We start from the raw sequence: 24,514 nt of genomic DNA, 5'->3' as shown, positions 1-24,514 counted from the left end.
ATTCTTGCAAATTGAGTTGCTTTAGTTCAGACTCACTACAAACCTTCTCCTGTTCTTGGCATCCTGTCTCCGCCTCGCCTGCTCCAGTGCAGCAGCAGCACCTGGTACCAGTCCTGCCCGAGGCACATTAGGACCATAAGGATGTACTCCTGATGTACCCTGCATGCGCATTGCCATGGCAGTATTTGAACTGCTGGCTGGACGCTGAAAAATCACAAAAGTGATTGAAACTAAACTCAACCATGCAAAATTCATTAAAAATATCACAGGCACATTCCAGGGCAAACATAAGATATTCAATTTATATTTTTTATCATGAACGTTGAGACCATAATATAAAGTATATGATATGCTGAATTATACATGCATTTTGATTGGTTCTTACAAATCATCTCTAGGAGGAGACACAGATGATGTCACCATCAAACACATGTTGCTTTTTATCAATATATCATTTAAACAAATAGATTTTAAGTTGCCTTGGATCTGTACAGTAATAGGTCACAGAAGACATCAAAATGTGGTACGAACATCAGTGATAAACTCTGTTACTGAACAGGCTCTCGGCAACATGGAATCTACTTGTAAGAAAAAGCAGTGGATTTGAACAACTTGAAAACTCATAATCGGAACTTATTTGTGCTACCATTCGTTGATTTTCAAAAAAATGTCCTCCAAAACTTGGTTTCCTTGTCATCGCTGCCGATCGGTAAAAGGGTTTCCTTATAACTTTCAGCAATCAACAGAAATCGTCAACGATCAAATGGAAATAAAGCTTTGGAAACAGACATGATCGTCCTCGTGCTTGTTTCAGAAAGATTTTAATTCGTGTTTTATAGTCAATGTGATGTTATCGGTTTAAAGGAAAGCAAAAGGAATCAAATAGTAAAGAACTCACCGAAATTCCATATGGTGATTGTTGGAACTGAGAGCGCTGATATATGGAGGACTGCTGCGGGTTATTTGCCATTTTCTGCATTGAAGCAGAAGCTGGAAAACGCGCCGCCATATTGAATGAAGAAAGTTACCCACAATGCAATGCTACAGCTTGTTTCGGAATCTTTCGGGAGTTCAAACTCGGATAACTTCGGAAAGATCGAATCAAGAGCTAAACAAGCGTTTGGGGTTCCGGAGGAAAGCGGACGTGATATCTAAAAAATATCTTCCTAAGTGCGTTCAGGTGAGTGGCAACATTCCTGTGTTGTTCTGTACAAGAACGTTCGTAAGTTTGATGTTGGCTTGACATTATGAAGATCGTTTTCGTTTGTCTTATATTTCTGGCAGTTTTCATTGAGGTAATCTTCACAATTAAGATACATTTACCTAGCTTTTAGTTCACATTTATTGCAGCATAATTTGAATTGATTCAGCTGCGTAATTAACGCTCAACAACCTGAAATTTGACGATCGATTGTTCGACAGATAAAAAAAGCGGGAAAGTCTCTAAATAATTGTAGCGTCGAGACAGTGGGGGGTATTAAGGGATGATTTGGTTTTCTAACTGGATTGACAACGTAATTTAATTGGCCACCAAAGAGAGTTTCAAAAGCTCTTTGCAGTGGCAAATTAACATGATAATCTTAGTTGATAGAACAAATTTTTCGATTGTTTGGTCTCGCTTCTCTCTGCAAATCATTTGTGCTTTCAAATCCTAGATTATAAGACACTATAGGGCAAAGGCTCGAATTCCGTCAAAACTTGAAAATTTCAAGCTTCTTTTTAGCAATTCAATCAAATACAGACCACCTCTGAGGATCGTTTCACTATTTGTTGTCTTACTGGTCTAAATTAAGTAGGATTTATTGCAGTTAAACACTATTTTTGATTAGATGATGTTATTAGAAAAACCATGTCCATTGTCTATTAAAAAAAACTTTCATCAATGATCAACAGAAATCGGAAGAACAATTGCTTGTAAAAGTTGGTATGTTATGGTGGAGGACCTAATTTCCAATTTATTTTCGTTTTTGAATGTTTCAACATATTGTACTCATGCAGTATTGTGCAATAGTAATGCAAACAAAAATCGCCGAATTTTGTTGATTGTTCCTTCGAAAATTCATCGAACTTTCGTGCGAAAGTTCGTGAAGTTTCTCGCTTGCTCTTCGCGTCACTTCGTCGGAAGAAAGAGCGATGTTTCTTCGAATTTTCGTTACCGAACAAAAGTTCGCTATGAAAAGCTTGGGAAATACAAAATAATTCTCAGCGCGACATGTTCGATCTTCAATTCATGTGCTAAGCACAAAACATGAGACTAAATGCTCTTGGCACGGAACTTCGGGTTTCGAACGCTCGTGCGAACTGCGTTCATCGTGTTTTGATTAGAGCTACGAAGCGATTGACAAATTAAAATTTTAGATTACAGAAAGAAGGAGAATTCAAGAAATTATTTGGGAAGCAAGTGTGACAAATGTGTCCAACAAATTAAGGATAGCGTAAAACAGAAGGGTACATTGACTGGACGACGAAAGACATTGAATTTAGTTGGATAAAATCCTGTACGAAATGTTTCTCGTGCAGAGATTCATGGAACTTTTTTGAGTAGTTATTGAGCTTTTAGATGTTCCCAAGTTCATGGAAATAGTTCTTGCTCTTTTTAAAATTTGTTTCAATGTAATCAACACCGCCTATGCAAATGCCAGATATCGGCGATTTTATACGCTGATCGCGGCGATCGGCGAATAAAATCGCTAGGTGTATCGCCAGTTTTATCGCCAGTTTTAGCCCACCTTCGTTCTCACGTGGTCGACAAAGTCACGCTTGTCTCTCTTTTCTTCGAGTTGAAATTTGAAGTTACGAGCTTTGCATCGTTTTACAGTGGTTAATGCGGTCTCATTCCTTGGTTTGACTTAAATATTTCTGAATAACATCTACAGTTTTTCCACTCTTTGAGTTAATTTCTAAGACGCGACCTTTGAAGTCGTGGCGTCACGGCGTCAAGTGCTAGCAACTGATTCTTATGACTCTGGAAGTGTAAGGATAAACACACGTATTTCTTTTTCCTCACTCACTTTTTTGTAATCGAAAGCATTTATTTCACAAGAATACGAGAGATAAGTTTCCCAAGTAAGGTATGTCTTGCAGTAAGATATTTCTGGCCGCTTTGTAGCGTGCGTGTAGCCCGTACCCTCCCCCCCAAGGTGAAACGGAAGCGAGGGCACTCCTTCCCCTCGCCTCCGTTTCAGGGGAGGGTATGGCTACACGTAGGCTAGCCGATTTGCTTTCAAACTCGACCCGATCTATTGTTTAATTCATCGCCACCGTAGTTCAACGTCCTTCCAAACAAATATTTGTATGTATGCTCTCCTATTAAAAATTTCTTGGTTTAGTGTTTTTGTGTTCCATGCATATGCATTACCAGTGCGCATTTTTTACACTCAACGGTGCATTGTTTTACTTTAAATTTACTAAACATTGTCAAATATATTGCATGTGATTCATGCAAAAAGCTGGTTATGGCTTTGACTTGCTACTTGACACTATTTTGTTAGGACTTATACACAAGTTTTCTATCACAATTTTTTAACAAAATTTTTCCAGCTACCAGAGTTTTACTTCTTTTTATACACTACTTTTTTATATACTACTTTTAATACACTGTATTATTAAGATATTTATAGTACCCTACTTAAAAGGTGTTCAACTATTTTTGGTTATTAAGATATAGATATTTTAAGCATATTTATGAGATATGAAGTGATGTCAAACATCATTCATTTCTCATTGTTTATTGTGTTCCATGCATAATATACGCATTACCAATAAATATTTTTTACAATCTATGGTCCATTGTTTTAATTTGCTAAACATTGTCAAATATATCATGGGTGATTCATGCATAAAGCTGGTTATGACTTTGACTTGCTACAAACTATTGAGTGTAAAACACTTAATTAACAACTGATAAATAGTAAATGTAGCTGTAATCAGTTATCAAATTAGCCATTAAAAATAGTTTATATTTGGTGATAAGTGACAATTCAGAATTAATTTTTACACATCTTAATTATAAGTGCATGTATATTTTTTTCTATAAGAAGACATACAGGAAAAGAAGTCTACCATTCTCCAAATCTCAAAACCAACCCTTTGACAACTTGGTCTTAAAATCCAAGTCTGGCCAGGTTCATTTTCCTTGCCAACCACTGTTGATAAGGAAAATACATCCTACAATTCACTAATTTCCAAACAATCATTAATCTGCCATCAAATCCTTTAAATCTTCCTTCTTTGTGGTCAGTTGTCCATAAAGAAAATAAAACTCCCTGTCCAACTCTATCACAAGTCTCTTGAAATATGTTCAGAACTTTTGTTTCTGTCTTGGACCATCAGTCTTAAAAGCCTGCATCTGTGTGCATGGAACAAAACCATTTTAGTAAATTCAGGCAAACATTTACTTTGTACAGTGAAACCTGTATAAAACATACACCAACTTGCTACCCAGAATTAACATTCTAAATTTTTCCAGAAAACCAACCTATATTCAGTATACTCACATGATGAGCTAATGTAACCTCTAAAATCCAACAACCCAAATCTACAGGCATATTAGGCAGACACTTGAAGAGGTTTCACTTAAGAGTTTGAACATCTCTCAGTTAACAGTGTATTCAAAACTTCAATATTCAAACTCAGGTCCACTGATCTTCATTTACGTGATACAATTTAAGATAGTGGTATGTATTAATGAAGTACATTGAACTCCACAGACTTTGACAGTGCTAAATGTATCTTAATTTGTTTTACACTATATCTTTAATTGCATTTCATTTCAGGAAACTGGTGTAACAGAGCTTACATAGGACAAAAAAGGCTTAGAACATTTGATCCATCAAAGATGTGAATTAAATTTCTGTTTTACTCTGTCACAATCTGAAATACTGCTTGTGATCATTATGCAATTTACTAGAAGCTGTTTCATATGGACACCCCCTTTTCAGCACAAATTAGCAAGGGTTCTGCATGTGTCCGTTTAAATGAGTTTCACTGTATCATGCATTTCACACTTTTATCATACACTTGTACCTCCTCTAGAAGATGACCCTCCATTCTCAGCTTCCATGAAGGAACAATATTTTTTTCATCCTGGTGTACAAAAGAATGGTTTGAAGAGTTAGATACATTTATTGCTACTTGACTCTTTGATATTCATGCACCAAATTCATGTTAGAGTACCAGAAATAAACCATCATAGCAAAGTATCTGTGTTATGATGTAGATTTCATGCTGTGCTATGAAAATGATGCATGCAAATTAATCCCATTGTAAGGAAAATTAACAGCTAAGAAACACCATCACAACTTCTTAACTGAGGATAGGTTTTAAGATATCTTACTTCATTCTCTGGTCTCGGCAGATAAAAGTTTGTAGTTAAGTAGATTCTCATTTTCTTCTTTTGCTGGAAAAAGGAAACAACAAAAACAAAATTTTCAGTACATTTATCATACTAATAATAATCCTCATATAAGACAAGTAATTTTAATTATTTTGATTATAATGCATTATAAGGATGTATTCCTTATGTGCCCTGTGTGTGCATTGACATGGCAGCATTTGAACTGCTGGCTGGACACTGAAAAATCACAAAAGAGATTGAAAACTAAGCTCAACCATACAAAATTCATTGAAAATATCACAAGCACATTCCAGGGCAAACATAAGATATTTAATTTTTTTTTCTATAAAATAAATTAAAATGTTGAGATCATAATGTCTAATATATAATAAGCTGAATTATACAAGCATTTTGATTGGTTCTTACTTATCTATAGGAGGACAGACGTAGAGATGATGTCACCAATCAACATGTTGCTTTTTATCATATAAAACAAATATATTTTATGTTGCCTTGGTTCTGTATAATAATAGATCACAGAAGACATAAAAATGTGGTAAGAACATCGGTGACAAACTCTGCTGCGCCTCGTGAGCAGAAGCTGAAAAACGCGCTGACATATTGGATGAAAATTTACCCATAATGCAATGCTACAGGTTGTTTCCTAATCTCTCGTCAGTTCCAACTCGGGTAACTTCGGAAAGATCCGGTCAATAGATAGACATGCGTTCGGGATTCCGGAAGAAAGCGGAAGTGACATATAAAAATATCCTCTTACGTGCGTCTAAGTGAGTGGTAACATTCCTGTCTTGTCCCGTACAAGAGCGTTCGCAAGTTTGCTGTTGGCTTGATATTATGAAGATCGCTTTCGTTTGTCTTATATTTCTGACAGTTTTCATTGAGGTAATCTTCAAAATTAAGATACGTTTACCTAGCTTTTAGTTCACACTTATTGCAGCATGATTTGAATTTGTTCAGCTGCGTAATTAGGGACCTAAAGCAGTCAGGACGGCAACGCTGAGAAGGACTTGGATTAAAAAAATGAATTTCTGCCTTTAATTAGAAGGTAAAATTTCCGCACAGCCCCATACTACATTATGAATTCAGTTCTTGAATAGAGAAAACAATGACAAAAACAATACATTTCCATTGGGAAAACAGATTTGTTTTACCATAGTATGGGGCTGTGCGAAAACTTTACCAATTAGAATTTAAAAAATGGCTGCATGTGTTTACCGTCTCATACGGCGCCAGTCCTCGTTGCCGTCGCCGTCGTGGTTTGCTCAAGATCGCTAATAGCGCCCAACAACCTGAAATTTAACTATCGATTGTTCGACAGATGACTAGAGCGGGCAAGTTTCTAAAGAAATTGTAGCGTCGAGACTGTAGGGGGTATTACAAGACAATTTGGTTTTTCAACCGGGTTGACAATGAAATTTAAATGGCCACCATAGAAAGTTTTAAAAGCTCTTTGCGGTGGCTAATTTACATGATCATTTCAGTTGATAAAACAAAATTTTCGATTGTTTGGTCTCGCTTCTCTCTGCAAATCATTCTAGATTATAAGAGACTATAGGGCAAAGATTCGAATCCCAACAAAGCCTGAATGTTTTCAAGCTTCTTTTTAGCAATTCAATTATAATACAGACCACCTGTGAGGCTTGTTTCGCTATTTGTTGTCTTTCTGGTCAAAATTGAGTGGGATTTGTCACCTAAACACTATTTTTGATTAGATGATGTTATTAGAAAAACCGTATACATGGCCTATTGAAAAAACTTTTAGCAATGATCAACAGAAATCTGAAGAACAATTGCTTGTAAAAGTTTTGTATGTTATGGTGGAGGATTTAATTTCCAAAATTATTTTCGTTTTTGAATGTTTCAACATGTTGTACTTATATTCATGATTCTGGTCATCATCATATAACCATTAACATCATCATCATTATAATAAATAGTTAAGATTATTCTTGATGTTATCACCATTATTAGTATAATAAATGTTATTATTACACATAATATCCTCATTTCATTGACACTGAAGTCCAATCTCACAAGAAAATGTTCTTAAATGATTTTGTATCAGTCCAATGGCCTCAGATGTTCATACTCAAGGCAAAGGTATGGCAGGTACACCACTACCTATTACAGGTGGGCAATGTTTAATTTTTTTCACATTATTTGTAAACTTTAAAAGAAATAAAGTAATGTGATATCCTTTGATGTTTTGTTTCTATTTATTGGTTTATTTCAAAAGTGAAAATATGAGTCAATGTGAATATGGATAACTCCTATTTGCTGCAATTTTTTTCACATAGTTGAAAACACTTGATGTTTTATTTGTCAGTCAAAGACCTTTAACAACAGCATTTCTGTTCTTCTTTTAGATAACTAAAACTGACTAAATTGGGAAGAAACATGTAAATTAGTGACATTTACCTAATATGCTAGCATTCATGATGATCTTTTGCATTTTGCTGTGAATTAATTTTTTTTTCAATTTTTGCTCCATAGCTGTACTAACAATGAATACTGTTGTGGAACTCGAAGTTGTTGTACATATGTTTATACAAGATGGTACCTCTGGTAAGTGCAAATCAAAATTATTCTGAACCTACCTCATTGCATAATTTCTTTGACAAAATGATGTACAGGATGAACCTGACAACATTTTTCCAGGTTGTCTTGTAGATAAAGTTAGTTCACATTTTCATTAAAATAAGACATTTTGCATATTGCTCAATTCCTAATAATTTGTTTTCAATTCAAAGGACGGGCATTGTGGCCACTTTTGTGATTAGTTTCATCATTTGGTGGTACTATCGCTATCGCTATCGTCGCGCACATCAAGTAGTTGTAGCCCAGGTCCGACCCCCTCAGGCTGTGCATACCACAGTCACTGAGAGTGTGATGAGGGTACCTGCTGCCTACCCTGTGTACCCCCCACCAGGTCAAGCCACATTCATACCAGGCACAGGGAATACCCAGTATACAGCATACCCACCACAAGTTTATGCTTATCAGGATCCACCACCACCATACACAAGTGCTCCTATGGTGAAACAAGGTGCTTTTGTGAGCACTTCTTCTTAGCTTAGTCATTCAAGGCTCAGAGCTTAAACATGTTTTAGCTGCAGTGGTGAATAAGAAAAAAAAATAGCAATAACATTTGTAGCAAAAGTTGCCAATTTGGCAACCTGCTGGTCTTGAAGTAAGTTGTGACATTTTTGTTGCTTAAAGTTGAGTAATTTTGTAATGTCATATTGCATAAAATGTCCCTTTTTCATTTTTTGTTTTCTGAGAGGAGTTAGCAAGGGTATTGTTTTAGCAAGAAAAGTTTGGTGATCCTGATGATGGTCACTATTTTGTTAAGTCTTATACACAAGTTTTTTAGCGCAATTTTTTTAACAAAATTTTTCCAGCTACCAGAATGTTACTTAAGACTTATTGTATCATATGTTTACTTTCATATAAGATGAGCCTAGAGCCCAATTATAATTCTTTGGATGAATCCTTAGCTGAGAACCATTAACCTCTCAAGTCATGGGTATCATTAGTGTATAACTTACTCAGTATCTCACCCTACAAACTGATGACAAGAAAACAAAAATCACACATCCCTACCCTTTGGAGATGCAATAAGGCAAACTTATACATTTTGGCAGGAATTTTAGGAGTGCAAATGAGTGAAGTCTCAAAAACTACAGTGCAAATCCCAAAGGGGGGCAGGGTTGATATTTTCCTAGCATCTTGAAAATTAGTCTTGTCATATCAGTTCACTGATGGATGATTTTCTACTCACTAAGAATAGATTTTTTAAGACACTGTATTATTAAGATGTTTATAGTAACCTTCTTAGAAGGTGTTAGATTATTTCTGATATTAAGATATAGATATTTTAGGCACGTTTATGAGATATGAAGTGATGTCAAACATCATTCATTTTTCATCTATTGTGATCCATGTATATGCATTACCACTAAGCATTTTTTACAATCAGTGATGCATTGTTTTACTTTAAATTTACTTAACTTTTTCAAATACATTGTAAGTGATTCATGCAAAAAGTTGGTTATGACTTTGACTTGCTTCAAACTGCTGAGTGTAACACACTTAACTAAACAACCAATAAATAGTGTGCATAGCTGTAATCAGTTATCAAATTAGCCAATAATAATAGTTGATTTTTTGTGACAAGTGATGATTCAGAACTAATTTTCACTTGTTATATTTATAAGTACATGTATATCTTTTTTATAAAAAGACATTGTGGGAAGAGAAGTCTACCATTCTCCAAATCTCAAAACCAACCCTTTGACAACTTGAGAAAAAAACTGCATTCCTTTTCAGGGTCTAAAAATTCAAGTCTGGCCAGGTTCATTTTCCTTGCCAACCACTGTTGATGGGGACAATACTTCCTACCATTCACTTATTTCCAAGCAATCATTAATCTGCCATCAAATCCTTTCAATCTTCCGTCTTTGTGGTCAGTTGTCCACAAAGCTCCCATGCGTCCCCTCCCATCTGCCCCTATCTTTAGCAACTGGACACAACTCCTCTCATGCATCCATCTCTGAGAGTCCCTCTTTTTACAAAATCTCTGCCACTATGTTTTCCTAGGGCTTGTGATCTTTATTTTCACAACAGATACCATGCTGGGGCTGAGAAACAGTGGTACTTCTTTCGTAAATAAAGTAACCACCTCCACCATCTATTCATCACCATCACTCAGACAAACAGTCACTTTTATCTCCATGAGTTGATTGAATTACCACAACATCCCAAACTAATTTTACTGACGATACTCTTCATCTGTACTAAAGTAACAAGTGAGCCAAAGGAAAAAGTTTTATCATGAGATGTCAAGAGCTAAGAACTATTTTTGTTCCTTCTTGAGTCTCTCCTCAGCTTCTGAGGCATGAGATCTTGTTGACATCACCTCCCATTCCTGAATCATTTTTTCTTTGAGGAATTCACCATGTGGTTTGCCAACATTTATTGGAAGCAAAGCAGCATAAACTGGAGTCTCTGCACCTTAAAAACAAATCAATTATGGATAATGGTTGAATTATTTTATCAATGGAAAAGCATTATCATTCAACACAGTAAGCATGAAAAACTTTCAGTTGGTGGTGAAATTAATTCCCAAAGGATTGTTTGTTTGTGATGTAAATGATGTAAATGTAAAAGGCATAGATCACCTTCAATTTCAACAAGTGAGGGCATGAAAAAAGTACTCAAACTACATATGTTTGTAAGATAACTAGAGGAGGTAGATGTGGGGAAAATAAAAATTCAGTTGTACCTTCCTTGGGAGATTTTGTTGCTTTTGGTCCAGCCATGTCTGTGCGTACCCAGCCAGGATCACACTGCCGAATAACAAAAAACATTTTTTAGAAATTGATGAGCACAAACCTCACTGATGTCAACAACTTAACCCTCTCACTGGAAGATCTTGGTGATTCAGAGAATTTGGTATTGGGTCAACTAAAAATCTCCTGGATTATATTTGTCTTTATTCTCATCACTAAACTGTTTGATATTGTTTTGATGCTGTAAGGAGAAATTCTGTCTTGGACACTGATGTGAGTTAAAGGGTTAAAGAACAAAAGGTAACAAAAGCTCACACACACAAAAAAAAACACTGCAAGGAAACTGAAAATCATTTCAACACTACTATAGTAAAACTTCATAAAAAATCGACACTGAGTTTACATCCAGGACGAAAACTGTCAATTTCATGTGTCCTTTATATGTAAATGTGTAAAATGTTCCCATTGGTTTCGTTTTACTAACTTCAGGCATCCATCCCAACCTCAACAATTAACATAGCAAACATTCAATTCAATTTTCATTAATTTTAATTTTTCCTGCCACAATCATTTGTAAACTATCTTATATTAGCCTTTAGAACCTCAAAGTAACCAGCATCTGACTTTGCCTTGCAGCAATACTGCTGAATCTTTATTAAGATCACGAGAATAAACGAAATAATTGAAAATCTTAGATTATTTACAAAATTCCCCTTGTCATCACCAAAGGGAATGTATAGGGAACAGTTTGGAGAATATAGATAATTTGTAAAGGGTTAAAACTATGTGGTTGTCATTGTCAGGATGGGGGGAGTGGAAGGTCACACCAAGTCGATTATGAAAAAGACACAGGAATTGACAAAGGAAATAAACATTGTAAATTAGGATGTCTGTAAATTAATTGTCAATTGCAAATTACATGATGATGATGATGATTGTATTTCAAATCACTTACAGCATTGATAAGAATGTCCTCTCTAGAATCTTGTAATGTATTCCTTGCTAGAATCTTGGTTAAAGCAATTATTCCTATATGGGACATTCCATAGGCTGGAAGGCAGAAAGAAAATTGGATTCAGGAATGCCCAGTTGTTATCAATTATTACATAGAGACTTAAAATACTGTTTAAGAGTTTGCTTTACCAGAGGTTAACCATCCCTTCTGTGAGTGTGTACCATCCTTGGCATCTCTGAAAATATATTGTGGAAAAAAAGAGAAATATTCACTACAAGTAACAAATGTCCTGTGGTAATATATAGATTTCATTCTGCTTGTCGTGACCATGTTTGCCATTTGTAACACTTGCAAAATTGTATTCCTTAATTCAAATGAATTCTAATTCTTATCAACAACATTTGCTTGTTGAGTACATGCCATTATGGACAAAAAGCTAAAAGCCAGATTTTAATTACCAAAGTAAAGAAACATTTTATCACAATTAACTTTTGTTACAGTATACAAATTGAGAACACAATGGTTAACATATAGCACATCCACTTTAAGTTCTTGTTTGACAAAGCAAATTAATAGATCCATTGATCAAGAACTTACTTAACAAACTGATCCATCAAATTAGCAAGATTTTCTTCAGTTAATGTTGGAGAAGAGAACTTCTTCTGAAGGTCTTCTGATAGTTGAGCCAAACCCCCTAAATGGGAGGAAATATTCACCAATCTGGAAAATCAAAGCAAAGATACTCCCTTAGTATTGATAATGCTGAAAGACCTGGAAGTAACTTAACATTTACTGACAGGTGATTGACAGTACACAATGAAGGACAATTTTCAATATTTACAATGGGGACAAACTGTTAGATGGAAAGGGGAGGGGAGGGGAGGGCTGGTGCAATCTCTTTTCTATCAAGTGCAGTCTTTCTAGGCCCTGTCCCAATTTCTTGTGGTAAAAAAATGTAACACCCCCTCCCTCTCCCTCCTCTATGGCAAGCAATGGCCATTCTTAACTTCATGTTTGAGCGCATCCAACATACTTAACGCCCTTAACGGGCGACCCTAAAAGCCGGAACGGCGGAATGGCGGAATGGCGGAAAATGACCCCAAATCCTAAAACACGGAACGGCGGAAAATGACCCCAAATCCTAAAACACGGAACGGCGGAAAATGACCCCAAATCCTAAAACACGGAACGGCGGAAAATGACCCCAAATCCTAAAACACGGAACGGCGGAAAATGACCCCAAATCCTAAAACACGGAACGGATGTCAGGGCATGTTGCACAAATTTTGTACAAAGACACCAAGCGCTTGGCTCATTTATCCTCACGACGATAACGCGCGTGACTAAAATTAAGTGTTACTAATTTTTTCCTTTCACTGAGTGGTATAAATAATAATGAACCATTATGCATGAAAGATAACTGCGTTTTCGCGTTGTAAACCTGTTTAGTTACCTTTTGTTATGCAAAATTTGCCATGAGTTTTAGTCGCGGCATAAAAAGTCGCACAGCATGTGAAAACCAACTCGACATACCACATTCCAATAAACAATTATAACTTTGACACGTTTCCTGGTCACGTCTGCATTGATTTATTGAAACAATAATATCTCATATGCTTGTAACTGTGAGAACATCACAGGAACGTTTTCAGGCTTCTCAAAATATGACAACGTTCAGCCCTAGCTCCAAACTTAGACTAGCTTGAGAGCAAGCCCTCGTTACGAGCCCTTCAATACGAGCGTCTTTTCATCCACGACTAAGTTTTGGGACTTGAGTAACACTAGTTGAAGCGAGGTTTGCAGTGTGTCACGCGCGTGGGAATTTCTCATGGCGTGAAAAGACAAAAGAAAGTTAGCAGAAGGAAGCCGTCAAGAAGAATTTAAAGAATTTCTTCGCGACCAGGTGTCCAAAATACCACCGTGCCCAAACTTAGACTAGCGTGAGAGCAAGCCCTCGCTACGAGCCCTTCAATACGAGCGTTTTTTCATCCACGAATAAGTTTTGGGACTTGAGTAACACTAGTTGAAGAGAGGTTTGCAGGGTGTCACGCGCGTGGGAATTTCTCATGGCGTGAAAAGACAAAAGAAAGTTAGCAGAAGGAAGCCGTCAAGAAGAATTTGAAGAATTTCTTCGCGACCAGGTGTCCAAAACACTACCATCCTTCTGTGAAATTTACGGCTTACATATCAGCGGAAGAAATAAACTTTCTAAACAAAAAAGGGGCTATTTCACTAATTCTTCTAATTTGCATGGTGAGAATAGATCCTGTCACTAGAACCCCGCTAACTCGAACCCGGCGAACTCGAAATCCCCACTTCCTCGAACAAGACCCAATTTCCCTTGGATTTGACCCCATTTTTTCCAGTCATTTGCTAGCAGCAACTCCTAAAAGACGGCATGGCGGAAAATTACCCCAGAGCCTAAAAGACGGAATTATAGGCAAGGCCAAAGGATCAAGAGAGCCAAATAAAAATAGGATCCTCGACCGATAGCCTCTTCTTTGTCTCAAATTTTGCATAACAAAAGGTAACTAAACAGCTTAACAACGCGAAAACGCAGCTATCTTTCATGCATAATCGTTCATTATTATTTATACCACTCAGTAAAAGAAAAAAATTAATAACACTTAATTTTAGTCACGTGTGTTATCGTCGTGGGGATAAATGAGCCAAGCGCTTGGTGTCTTTGTACAAAATTTGTGCAACATGCCCTGCTATCCGTTCCGTGTTTTAGGATTTGGGGTCATTTTCCGCCGTTCCGTGTTTTAGGATTTGGGGTCATTTTCCGCCATTCCATGTTTTAGGATTTGGGGTCATTTTCCGCCGTTCCATGTTTTAGGATTTGGGGTCATTTTCCGCCGTTCCGTGTTTTAGGATTTGGGGTCATTTTCCGCCGTTCCGTGTTTTAGGATTTGGGGTCATTTTCCGCCGTTCCGTGTTTTAGGATTTGGGGTCATTTTCCGCCATTCCGCCATTCCGCCATTCCGCCGTTCCTGCTTTTAGGGTCGCCCTACTTAACTGGGATCAGCAATTTCAAAAGCATGATGTGTCTGAGTAGATAATTATTCAAATAGAGCGTAGAATTTTCAGGAGTGACATGCAATATTGAAAGATGCAAATTGTCTTATTCTGTTGTTTGATAGAGGTTAAAGGAGGCTAACAGCAGTAAATAATTTGATAAATGTATCTTAAACCAACCAAGCAAAGCACCATTGGTTTCCTTTCTGCATGGGAGCTTATGATCCTTACTAACCTTGCATGTGGTTTTAAAATTGGTAACAGTGCTCTGCACACATTAAGCGTACCATGAAAGTTTGTCTGGATAGTCACTTCAGCTTGTTCTGGAAAAGGAACTGTGGATGCCCGCTAATTAATATTCAAAAACAAAAAAAACAAATATCAATACTTCACTTTTCAGTAGATTTATCTAAGAGGGACATCAGTTTTTTAACAGTTGATGTAGGGACATAGGATAACCCTTTTATCCCTCAGAGTGATTAACATCTTATTTCTCCTTACAGAGCTGCTACTTAATCAAGCATTTAGGTCATGAGAATAAAGGTAATGATCACTTATGAAAGGGGCTCTAGATCATAAAACAAATTCTCCATGTCAATACTGTAAAATATTAGGGTGTAAAGGGAATTTAACATCTAGCATTATAGCTTAATACCAAGCTTATGATATGTCCTTGGGTATAGATGCTTTACAGGCACCAATGCTGAAATATATGTGATACACAATAATTCTGAGCTTGATTGTCAAGTATTTCTTCTCACAACCTAACCCTATCACTCCTAAGATCTCATTAGTAATTCTCCTTACTGTATACCATACAATTCTTATGATTTTTCTTCAGAGAATTTGGTATTTTATCAACTTATAATTTACTTATAAGTTATAATATTTTCCTTTATTTCTCATCTCTTGTCCACTTGATATTCTATTGATATGGGAAGGAAAAATTCTGTCTTGATCATTTGTAGGAGTTTTAGGGTTAACACTTGTTTCAACCCACCTTAAAAGCTATCCCGGCATTATTTACAAGAAGATCCAATCCACCATATTGCTCCATGAGATGTTTCTTTATCCTCTCAATGCTTTCTGGTGAAACAATATCCAACTGATGAAATACAGGTGAAGCACCTTCAGTGCTTAGTTGTTTGACAGCTTCCAGTCCTCTTTGTTCATCCCTTGCTAAAAGCAAAGTTCGCAGACAGTCAAAATGATACAAAACCTTCTGCAGGTAAGGATTATAGATTGACCTAAAAATTAGGTTTCTGATTTTTGGCTGGAAATCTTGTTAAAGTGAAGTACTGTATGCATCAGATTGGGCTGCTACTCTGATCCACATCAGGTGTTACCAAGTATAAGGAGTCTCATGAATGAGACCAAACAACAAACTTTCCCTCATCCTCTTATCTCCTTAGCACCAGCCTCAGCATGTCACACAATGCCCCCCCTCCTCCCCCTCGGGCAGTAATTCTTAAAAAAATGTCCATACAGGAGAATCCTCAGCCCTCCACAGCTGGGTGTCCTGTGGACTGATCACCCCTAAAAACCATCAGATAACAGAAAACCAGTAGACCTATAATTTTTTTTCTCTGTGGGCAATGTTGCCCTTCATCTGGATTTACAGAGTATATTATACAGTTGTGCAAAAGCCAAAAGAATGTTTAGGAACCAACCAAATGAAAAGTGCCCATTCTTTACTTTCCATTCCCTAATTAACCCTTTTCACTCCCATGAATGACCAAGAGAGACTTTCTCCTAACAATATCACCTAAGGGAATGTTAGTCGATCCAATACCACGTCCTCCAAACGAACATTATAGGAATTGTATGGCTGACAGTAAGGAGAATTACTAAAAATCAGATCTTGGGAGTGAAAAGGTCAAGAAATTATTATTTTGTTTAGGTTAAGGTTATATTAAGAAGAACTGATCACCTGTTAAAATAACAGTTCCAGAAAATTCTTTACACAACTTTTTGACTATAGCAAATCCTATTCCCTTGTTAGCACCTGTAACCTGCAGATTGAATGAAACTCCATGTTTTGTAGTTTAGAATACTATCAACAAAAATGAGATTCTCGAGAAGGCTTTGAACTTAACGAATCAAACTGAATTGCCGAAAAGATTTCCTTATGTAAAGAGTTAAAAAGAATCACTACTCACAACTGCAACTCGCATGTTTGGAGACTTTTTCAAGGTTCACTCAGAGAAGGATTGGACACTAATAGCACAAATGGGGATCGAGATGGTTGGATAGGACAGGCAAGTACTAAAACATGGAACGACCTAAAACTACCTAAAACCACCTACAACGACCTACACCTACAACCATCTACAAGCACCTCAAAAATTTCAACAACGACCTACAACCACCTCAAAAACATCTACAGCCACTCGCAAACTATCTAAAACCATCCAACACAAGGCATAAAAAATAAGGCAAAAACGACAACATGCCACGTACATGAAATACGAGAATCGAATGAAACCTCCACCTCCCCCTGAAATCTTACTCTCCCTGGTCCCATGTATAATCAACCATCTCACGAAATGAAATGCGAAAGCATGCCAATTATATTTTTTATTACCTCAGTAGTAAAAGACCTAAAGAACTTTACTAGCAGACGTTTTGGCTCACGTTTCATTTGTTTACGTAATGGTCCAAGGTAGTGTTTTTCTCCATTTATAATCTCAGCAATGGAAATGTAATTGTAGCAAAACGTGAGTGAGCACCACTCGTGCAACTGCATGCTGTATGAATACCAGCACGATGGCGTTCGTGCCTAAGGAAGATTCCAAATGCACGCACAGTTCACTTGAAATATTTCTAATGATCATTCTTACTCATACTCCAGACGTAAGCCAAAACGTCTGCAGGTAGAAAAAGCTAAGTCAAGTCAGTCTTGACTACGAGTTTGTTATTTTACTTTATTATTTTTTGTAACTTGATTGTTCATTTTGTAAAGTTCTCTAGGTCTTTTACCACTGAGGTAATAAAAAATGTTTCGCATTTCATTTCGTGAGATGGTTGATTATACATGGGACCAGGGAGAGTAAGATTTCAGGGGGAGGTGGAGGTTTCGTTCCATTCTCGTATTTCATGTACGTGACATGTTGTCGTTTCGCCTTATTTAAGACATTTATGCTTTGTTTTAGATAGTTTTCGAGTGGCTGTAGATGTTTTTGAGGTAGTTGTAGGTGGTTTTTGAAATTTTTGAGGTGGTTGTAGGTGGTTTTAGGTGGTTTTGGGTCGTTCCATGTTTTAGTACTTACCGGTTAGGACTTAATTAGTTAACAGTGGTTTTGGTTAAAAAAAGAAAAGTTCCCCATTGCATTTGCAACTCTTCTTATAACAACGTTAGCAAATAAATCTTAGAAATCACAAGTAGAACAAGGCATTTGTTTCATTGAAAAGAAAGGCAGACCAAACTATCTACCCTCTCACCCCTCCCTTTTTTTTGCCTTTTTGCGACCGATGCTGCACAAATGGTACCCAGTCTTTAGGCAGTTTCACACATCACCTTGACGAAACAAAGTGGTCGACATGTCTTCCTCAAAAGTTGCAGTGGTAAGCTCATTTAACTTTAGAATTTCAGTATTTCTCCTCAAATCATGGCCACCTATGCAGCTAAGTGCAAAACTTAGGTAGATGCGCGCCCCTTGATGATAGACCAGGGTACTGTTTGCGATGATGTCAATCGTGCAAAAACCTAGCTACATACCTGATATGTTACCGACTGAGTTCGTGTTTTGTGCTACTCTCATGATATTTCAGTCGACAGGGACCACGCTTCAGAACCCAAGTTTCAGTATTCTTATCGTGTATGTTTTTATGTGCAACTTTGGTATTTTAAGACGAGAACCATGTGGGAACTGAATGCAACAAAACTGAAAATCGAATAATTTCTTTAAGTGTCATTCTCGATTTTAGATGTTTATTTACCTTGCAATTTTCCTTCTAAAAAATATTTAGCTGTTAATTCTAGCTTTGAGTGATAACAGTACAGCTACAATTAATTGCAGGGACTCTTTTAGTGGGAAGGGTGGGGGCTGGTTTATGAATCCATCAGTTTAACCCTTCAACTCCCAAGATCTCATAAGTAATTCTCCTTACTGTCTGCCAAATTATTCTCATTATGTTAGTCTAGAGAATTTGGTATTGGATCAATTAGTAATCCAATAATTGACATTTTTCTTTATTTCCAATGTTGTAGGTTACTGGTGCCAATAAAGGCATAGGTTATGCTATTGTTCAAAGACTCTGCAAAGAATTCCCAGGAACAGTAATTTTGACAGGTACACTTTTAGACAGCAATGCTTTGGTAATCTGATGTGAGGTGATTGGTCAGTTTAGCCTTGATGTGGTTGGCTATAAGATTCAAATGGTATTGTTTTGTCATTTCTTCTTTAACAGCACGAGATGAGCAAAGAGGCAAGGAGGCTGTCAAACAATTAAGTGGTGAAGGACTCACAGTGTCATTTCACCAGTTAGACATTATTTCATTAGAAAGCATTGAAAAGTTTAGAAAGTTCGTTCAGGAACAGTATGGTGGCATTGATGTTCTTGTTAACAATGCAGCAATAGCCTACAAGGTCTGTTGATGCCTTTTGTTTTCCTATAGTTTTCAATTTGAAGGATGATACAGGGGCTTTTATTTAGTGTTTTAAGTTAATCATTTTAACTTTTGTACATGATGACGATGTTACTTTCAACATTTCACCAGAGGGGAAAAGCCAGACAGGAAAACTTTGGCCATGTTATCCAACCCAACCTTTCTCAGTCAAACAATATGACTGCTACTTTACCTCTTTCTTCATTTTTACTTTTCTCTTTCTTCTCACCTTTCCATAAATTGAGCTATGAGACTTTTAGCAGCTCTGCTGGTTTCATCTTGCACAGCCCTCAAATTGTGATTTTTACTGTTTTTCAATAAAGCAAGCCCCAGGCCATATGCTCATGTGTTTATTACGATAATTGCTATTTTCGTTTTCATAGATGGCATCTACAGCTCCATTTACAGAACAGGTTGAAGTGACTCTACGCACAAACTTTCAGGGCACTCTTGACGTCTGCCGTGCACTTTTCCCTCTTTTGAGACCACATGCAAGGTAACATCTCTTTTGCTTTATGAAAGCCCTTTCACTCTCAGGTTCAACCAAGAAGTACACTTTCATGTAGACAGGTGATGAGATTAAAGACAAATATAGACTAGAGGTGATTACTTTAATTATATTAACAGAATTCTCATAACTGATATCAGAAATAATGAGTGCCAGACAGTAAGGAGAATTGATATGGAGAATTTAGGAGTGAAAGAGTTAATTGCTAGAAGCATATTCATGAAGTAATAATGTTGTGAATCTAACCAAATTTTATTACAACACACTTCTTTCAACCATAGTTTGCCAAATCTTGCAGAAAATTTTGTTGTCAGGACAACAACAAAGTTGGTCTGATATCACAAATCAATTCTGTGTGAGCTGTTTTTTTTTGGGATAACTTATTATTCTTGATATGAATTCTTATTTTCAAGGGTAGTGAATGTGTCCTCCAGGGCTGGACGTTTGGCTCAGGTGTCAAAAGAAATTCAAGAGAAGTTTACTTCTCCAACTTTGACTGAAGAAGGCCTTATTTCCTTGCTGGATCAGTTTGTGCAGTAAGTTTGTTTGATATGTAACTTTCCTACTGACTCTACCTTAGAAGCTCAGTATCTAACTTTGAGGATTATTTTAATCATCTTACATTTTTCTTTGCATATAGAATTTCCTTGAGTAAGTGCCCAAGCACCTAGTCATAATTTCAGTACTTATTAGAAGGAGAGCACTCGTTGAAGGGTGGGAAAATTAAAAAAATTTGAAACCTTTTCTGATTCCGTAGTGGTGGAAGCCTTAAAAGTTATGATTATAGTAGTAGTAGAGGCAGGTTTTCCTTGCATCCCTGTTATTTTAGAAAGTGAAGGAAGAGGGGGGCACTTATTTGAGAGAGGTGTTTTTATTTGATATTATGGCCAAAGGGAAGGGCACTTATCAGACTGCAGGCACTTATTCAAGGAAGTATGGTTTATGGAAAATTATCATATTTGTCAACTTTGAATTGAGAGATTAAAATACATTTAACTCATTATTGTTCTTTAGAGATGTAAAGGATGGCGTCCATAAGCAGAAAGGATGGTCCAACTCAGGTGAGATATTGTGGAGTCATGCTGTATTCTCTTTCGTTCTTCTTGATATATTACATCTAGTTTGAAATCAATAGTGATTAATATTGGTAATTGAACTGAGTGGGGTGCAATTTGGGCTGAAATCATATGCATGATTTCCAAATAGAACAAGCGCACAGTGCAAGTTCGATTTGAAATCAAAAGTATGATTTCAGACCAAAACTGCATGACACGAGGTTCAATTACCACTTCATTGCATCCATTTTGAAATCACCCAAATACAGGACTTGGTCAGTTCAAATATTTTATTGATGCAGTACTGAGCCAGTCTGAAATTAAATTCATCCATTTTTTGGGGGGAAAAAAGTAATAGTTTTGGAAAAAAAGTTGCAAATTTGCCACGATACTCTTTGTCTCTCATTTTCCTGCAATTTGATTGGCTACTTTAAACAAGCCTTGAAATCCGATTGGTTTTTTTGTTGTTAGTGTAGCCTCTTCATTTGCTGGGAAAATATGCAATTTAAAGCAAAAAATGGTGTGATTCATGAATAAATTGCATCAATTAGAGCCAATCAGATTACAGGGACCACCAGTGATTTCAAAATGGGTGTAACAAATGCAATTATACTGGTTGTCAGCAGTGCAAGTTACTCACATTTACAAAACTCCAGATGAGGGTAATTAGCCTTTAGAAACCCTTTATGCACTCCACTCACTTTCCTTATCATTATGTATTGGTATGCTTGAGAATCTTCTATATGATGATAGAGTGCTTTTGATCCACAGCTTATGGTACATCAAAAATAGGTTTGACAGCTCTTAGCAAGATACAGGCGAGGGCATTGACAACAGATCCAAGGGAGGACATTTTATTAAATGCTGTGAGCAGATTTCACTGATTATTTTCTCTGCTTTTGATTCAGTGTGACCATTGATTAAGATTGATTAATCTTTCTATTAATTTATTTTTGGGTTGGAGTAGTGTTGTCCTGGATGGGTGCGGACTGATATGGCTGGACCAAAGGCTCCCAAAAGTCCTGATGAGGGTAAGTATTCAACAAAGATCTCATGGCAATTAAATTTCTCTTTTATTAAGGTAAAAAAAGCTGTCCAGTATATTGCCTTGCTTTTGGCCATTTTTAATTTCAGTTTTAATTTTTAGTTTCCACGTTGATCCCTTTTGTAATATCTTTAGTTAACAATTTTCACAAAATTGTTTAGTCTCGTGGGATATTTCCTTCCAAGTGAGCCATTTGTTTAGGTGCTGTAACTTTTGTTTGTATTGAATGGTGTAGCAGCTGAACTGTTACTTTTTATGACTAAAGCCTGCTTAAACTATCAATAAATAGAAAAATTATTCAGGTTTCTCTGCTAACATTTTTCTGTATGGAAAATCAAAAAGGAAGTAATCAACAGAAGTTTTTTTGGCCACAAACTGGGTAACATACCATTACTGTTTCTCTGATTCTTCAATTTATAACATGCAAGGCTGTGCTCTAACGGCGCCCGGTCGCCTGAGGCGACTAACATTTGGCTTCGGGCGACTGAAAATATTTTCTTGGTCGCCCGGCCGGGCGACTGGCTGGTGTTGGTTTCTTGATTTACAGTCAAAAAAAAAAAAAGAAAATGTTGTTCAATCGGGCGCGCGTTGATATTCAAAGGTCGTTCCACGTGAATTTACGTGTAACATAATCATCGACTTTGATCGTGACAAGCTGCACAGTTTTCGATTTTAACCGCTTTTCCAAATAGTATTATAATTTTTCCTTTAAATTAGGATGGCTCGTTAGTTAGTTTTTGAAAAGCAATTGTTACTTCTGCTCTGACAGGCGTAAAGTACGGTCGACGATTAATAAATCGCTAAATGAACACGGGAGTCGTTCTTTTAAAAGAAAATGTTGTTCCATCGGGCGCGCGTTAATGTTCAAGGGTCGTTCCACGTGAATTCACATGTAGCATAATCCTTGACTTTGAACTTGACTAGCTGCACAGTTTTCGATTTTAACGGCTTTTCCAATAGCATTAAAATTTTTCCTTCAAATTGGGATGGCTCATCAGCTAGTTTTTCAAAAGAAGTTGTTACTTCTGCTCTGATAGTACGGTCGGCGATTAATAAATCGCTGAATAAACACGGGAGTCGCTCTTCTATGCTAATTTAATATTTTAGCCGGCTTTTTACTGCCGTGTCTGCGAGGCAAAAACATAACTTAAGATTGTTTTTCCAGTAAAACACGATGTATAAAAAAGAAAAGATACGTTTTTTTTTGTGATTGTTTTAGAAACGGGTATAAACTCTACAAGTCCCGCATTGTCCTTGGTGTCGTGACAAGTTATTACGTATCACGCATTTTTAATAATTAACTGACTGATTTATTAATTTGGGCGACCAACTAGGAGGCCCGGGCACCTCAGCTAAAATGTTTGGGAGCCCGAAGGGCTCCCCGAAATTTTGATTTGGGCGATCATCTTTTAGGCCTGCGCACCCAAGCTAAAACGCTTGGGAGCCCAAAGGGCTCCCTGAAATTTTCCTTCGAGCACAGCCTTGACATGCAATTAATTTTTTGGATAAAGTAAATTGGACTTGTCTTCTTTTTCAGGTGCAGAAACACCTGTCTACCTTGCCCTCTTGCCACCAAATGTTGGCAAACCTCATGGGGAGTTTGTTGCTGAGAAGGCTGTGCATGAGTGGTAACCCAGTGCACATCAATAGTAACCTAGTAACCTGCCTGCGCACACTTCAGAAGAGAAGTGCCAACCTGTCATCCTGTGGCTAAATAAGAAAAAGGCCACTATTTAATGCAAAAATATGTTGCAATATATATCCATAGACATTATTTCATATTTGCACAAAATTGGGTTATTGTTTTTAAATCACTCTTGTCTCTTTCATACCTTTATCTGTGGCAGAAAGTAAATGTGGAACAAGCAATTATTTTAGAGGTGTCTTTGCATGGAAACTTTGTAGTTTGTCAGAAGAATTGGTAAATAATTTTCTTTTTAGTGGTTTCAAATTGTTTCAGTGTCAAAGAAAAGGTGGATAGTCCATTGTAGTGCAGGGTTCTTAACTAGTCTTTATCAATCAAACAGATGTACCAGTAGTTGTAACAGGCTGTTAGTTTTTAAAAGAATTGCCAACAATGTTGTGATGTGATTAGGGAATGATATTGTCAAAGAGAACAAAACTAGCAATAAATAGTAGATGATGATAAGAGATGATAAATTATTTGATTGCATATTTTGTCTTGTTTGTAGATGTACTACTTCTTTTCTTTGTTAGCCAACACATGTAACACATTCCTTTGTCAATTGCTTAAGGCTAGAAAATCAGTGATAAAGAACATATTCAGTTGATTTAGTTTTCATACCAATCCTCCTAGATGTTCAAATGCATGGCTGCATTACAATCCTTTAATATGTGATTTGCACTCATGCAAGTTCTCCCAGAACATCTGGTTGCCTGTAGAAGGTCAAAAATCTGAAAGAAAATAATCACTTTATGTTTTAACTCTTAGATAATCATAATCTTTCTTAATAAAAAGGGTTGCACTTTTATCAGGTTTCTCTTTTTCTTAAGTTCGTTAATCATTTACTGATTTTAAGGAAGTTAACATAGTTCCTTTTATCTCTCCCACCTTCCCCCTCCCCCTCTCTACACTCATTTCTGTCCCATTTCAGACGCTATTATCCCATTTTGGACGCTTCCAATCTATTTCAGGCACGTGCGTCCGATCTTCGAC

At 36.8% G+C, this 24,514-nt stretch overlaps 4 protein-coding genes and 1 long non-coding RNA gene across 7 annotated transcripts in view; 2 read left to right on the top strand and 3 right to left on the bottom strand.

The window, feature by feature from the left end:
• LOC113670235 (SWI/SNF-related matrix-associated actin-dependent regulator of chromatin subfamily D member 1) overlaps positions 1 to 1,047 on the bottom strand; it is a 7,420-nt gene extending 6,373 nt beyond the window's left edge. Inside the window, exons 1-2 of the mRNA XM_027186342.2 lie at positions 899 to 1,047; positions 44 to 204 (exon numbers count right to left, since the gene is read on the bottom strand). Coding sequence (XP_027042143.2) covers positions 44 to 204; positions 899 to 1,009 — 272 coding nt within the window. The 5' untranslated portion in view covers positions 1,010 to 1,047. The remainder of the gene's footprint in view (positions 1 to 43; positions 205 to 898) is intronic.
• A 98-nt stretch (positions 1,048 to 1,145) lies between these two features.
• Positions 1,146 to 9,486, top strand: LOC113670242 (uncharacterized). Of its 2 annotated transcripts, none has more exons than XM_089181884.1 (4): positions 1,146 to 1,295; positions 7,422 to 7,486; positions 7,850 to 7,921; positions 8,107 to 9,486. In XM_089181884.1, exons 1-4 carry the CDS (start codon positions 1,248 to 1,250, stop codon positions 8,426 to 8,428), a joined length of 507 nt encoding a protein of 168 aa, XP_089038010.1. In that variant the 5' UTR covers positions 1,146 to 1,247; the 3' UTR covers positions 8,429 to 9,486. The 2 variants fall into 2 exon arrangements, with proteins under 2 accessions (XP_089038010.1, XP_027042149.2); XM_027186348.2 differs by lacking the exon at positions 1,146 to 1,295 and adding an exon at positions 6,136 to 6,238.
• LOC113670243 (uncharacterized) lies at positions 3,012 to 5,989 on the bottom strand. Its single transcript, XR_016179629.1, has 4 exons — positions 5,762 to 5,989; positions 5,336 to 5,398; positions 5,026 to 5,085; positions 3,012 to 4,348 (listed from the first exon to the last, which is right to left on the bottom strand). It is a non-coding gene; the product is annotated as an uncharacterized LOC113670243 (long non-coding RNA).
• Positions 9,243 to 16,991, bottom strand: LOC113670231 (carbonyl reductase [NADPH] 1). The gene is made up of 9 exons (XM_089181879.1): positions 16,780 to 16,991; positions 16,551 to 16,632; positions 15,621 to 15,799; positions 14,856 to 14,968; positions 12,200 to 12,322; positions 11,791 to 11,837; positions 11,603 to 11,697; positions 10,641 to 10,704; positions 9,243 to 10,369 (listed from the first exon to the last, which is right to left on the bottom strand). Exons 1-9 carry the CDS (start codon positions 16,792 to 16,794, stop codon positions 10,212 to 10,214), a joined length of 876 nt encoding a protein of 291 aa, XP_089038005.1. The 5' UTR covers positions 16,795 to 16,991; the 3' UTR covers positions 9,243 to 10,211.
• On the top strand, positions 15,715 to 24,329 carry LOC113670240 (carbonyl reductase [NADPH] 1). 2 transcript variants are annotated; one of them, XM_089181880.1, is made up of 9 exons: positions 15,715 to 15,848; positions 18,831 to 18,912; positions 19,031 to 19,209; positions 19,613 to 19,725; positions 20,151 to 20,273; positions 20,752 to 20,798; positions 21,564 to 21,658; positions 21,760 to 21,823; positions 23,375 to 24,329. In XM_089181880.1, the coding sequence occupies exons 1-9, from the start codon at positions 15,828 to 15,830 to the stop codon at positions 23,467 to 23,469; spliced, it is 819 nt and encodes a 272-aa protein (XP_089038006.1). In that variant the 5' UTR covers positions 15,715 to 15,827; the 3' UTR covers positions 23,470 to 24,329. The 2 variants fall into 2 exon arrangements, with proteins under 2 accessions (XP_089038006.1, XP_027042147.2); XM_027186346.2 differs by lacking the exon at positions 15,715 to 15,848 and adding an exon at positions 18,129 to 18,184.
• Positions 24,330 to 24,514: the final 185 nt, after the last annotated feature.

This window comes from Pocillopora damicornis, chromosome 9, assembly GCF_964200805.1.
Source record: "Pocillopora damicornis chromosome 9, jaPocDami1.2, whole genome shotgun sequence".
NCBI classification, from domain to species: Eukaryota; Metazoa; Cnidaria; class Anthozoa; order Scleractinia; family Pocilloporidae; genus Pocillopora; species Pocillopora damicornis.
The sequence above is the reverse complement of the archived record's forward strand: the minus strand, read 5'-3'. Positions and strand labels throughout refer to the sequence as shown.

Excerpts from the sequence above, each read along its gene's own strand:
- LOC113670242 (XM_089181884.1), top strand. The coding sequence starts at position 1,248 with ATGAAGATCGTTTTCGTTTGTCTTATATTTCTGGCAGTTTTCATTGAG. Across the intron at positions 1,296-7,421 it reads TTCTGGCAGTTTTCATTGAG|TCCAATGGCCTCAGATGTTC; the intron begins GTAATCTTCACA and ends ATTTTGTATCAG. Across the intron at positions 7,922-8,106 it reads TATACAAGATGGTACCTCTG|GACGGGCATTGTGGCCACTT; the intron begins GTAAGTGCAAAT and ends TTCAATTCAAAG.
- LOC113670231 (XM_089181879.1), bottom strand. Across the intron at positions 15,800-16,550 it reads TGGAACTGTTATTTTAACAG|CAAGGGATGAACAAAGAGGA; the intron begins GTGATCAGTTCT and ends CTTTGCTTTTAG. Across the intron at positions 10,705-11,602 it reads AGGACATTCTTATCAATGCT|TGTGATCCTGGCTGGGTACG; the intron begins GTAAGTGATTTG and ends GTTATTCGGCAG.
- LOC113670240 (XM_027186346.2), top strand. The coding sequence starts at position 18,161 with ATGTCTTCCTCAAAAGTTGCAGTG. Across the intron at positions 19,210-19,612 it reads ATGCAGCAATAGCCTACAAG|ATGGCATCTACAGCTCCATT; the intron begins GTCTGTTGATGC and ends TCGTTTTCATAG. Across the intron at positions 19,726-20,150 it reads CTTTTGAGACCACATGCAAG|GGTAGTGAATGTGTCCTCCA; the intron begins GTAACATCTCTT and ends CTTATTTTCAAG.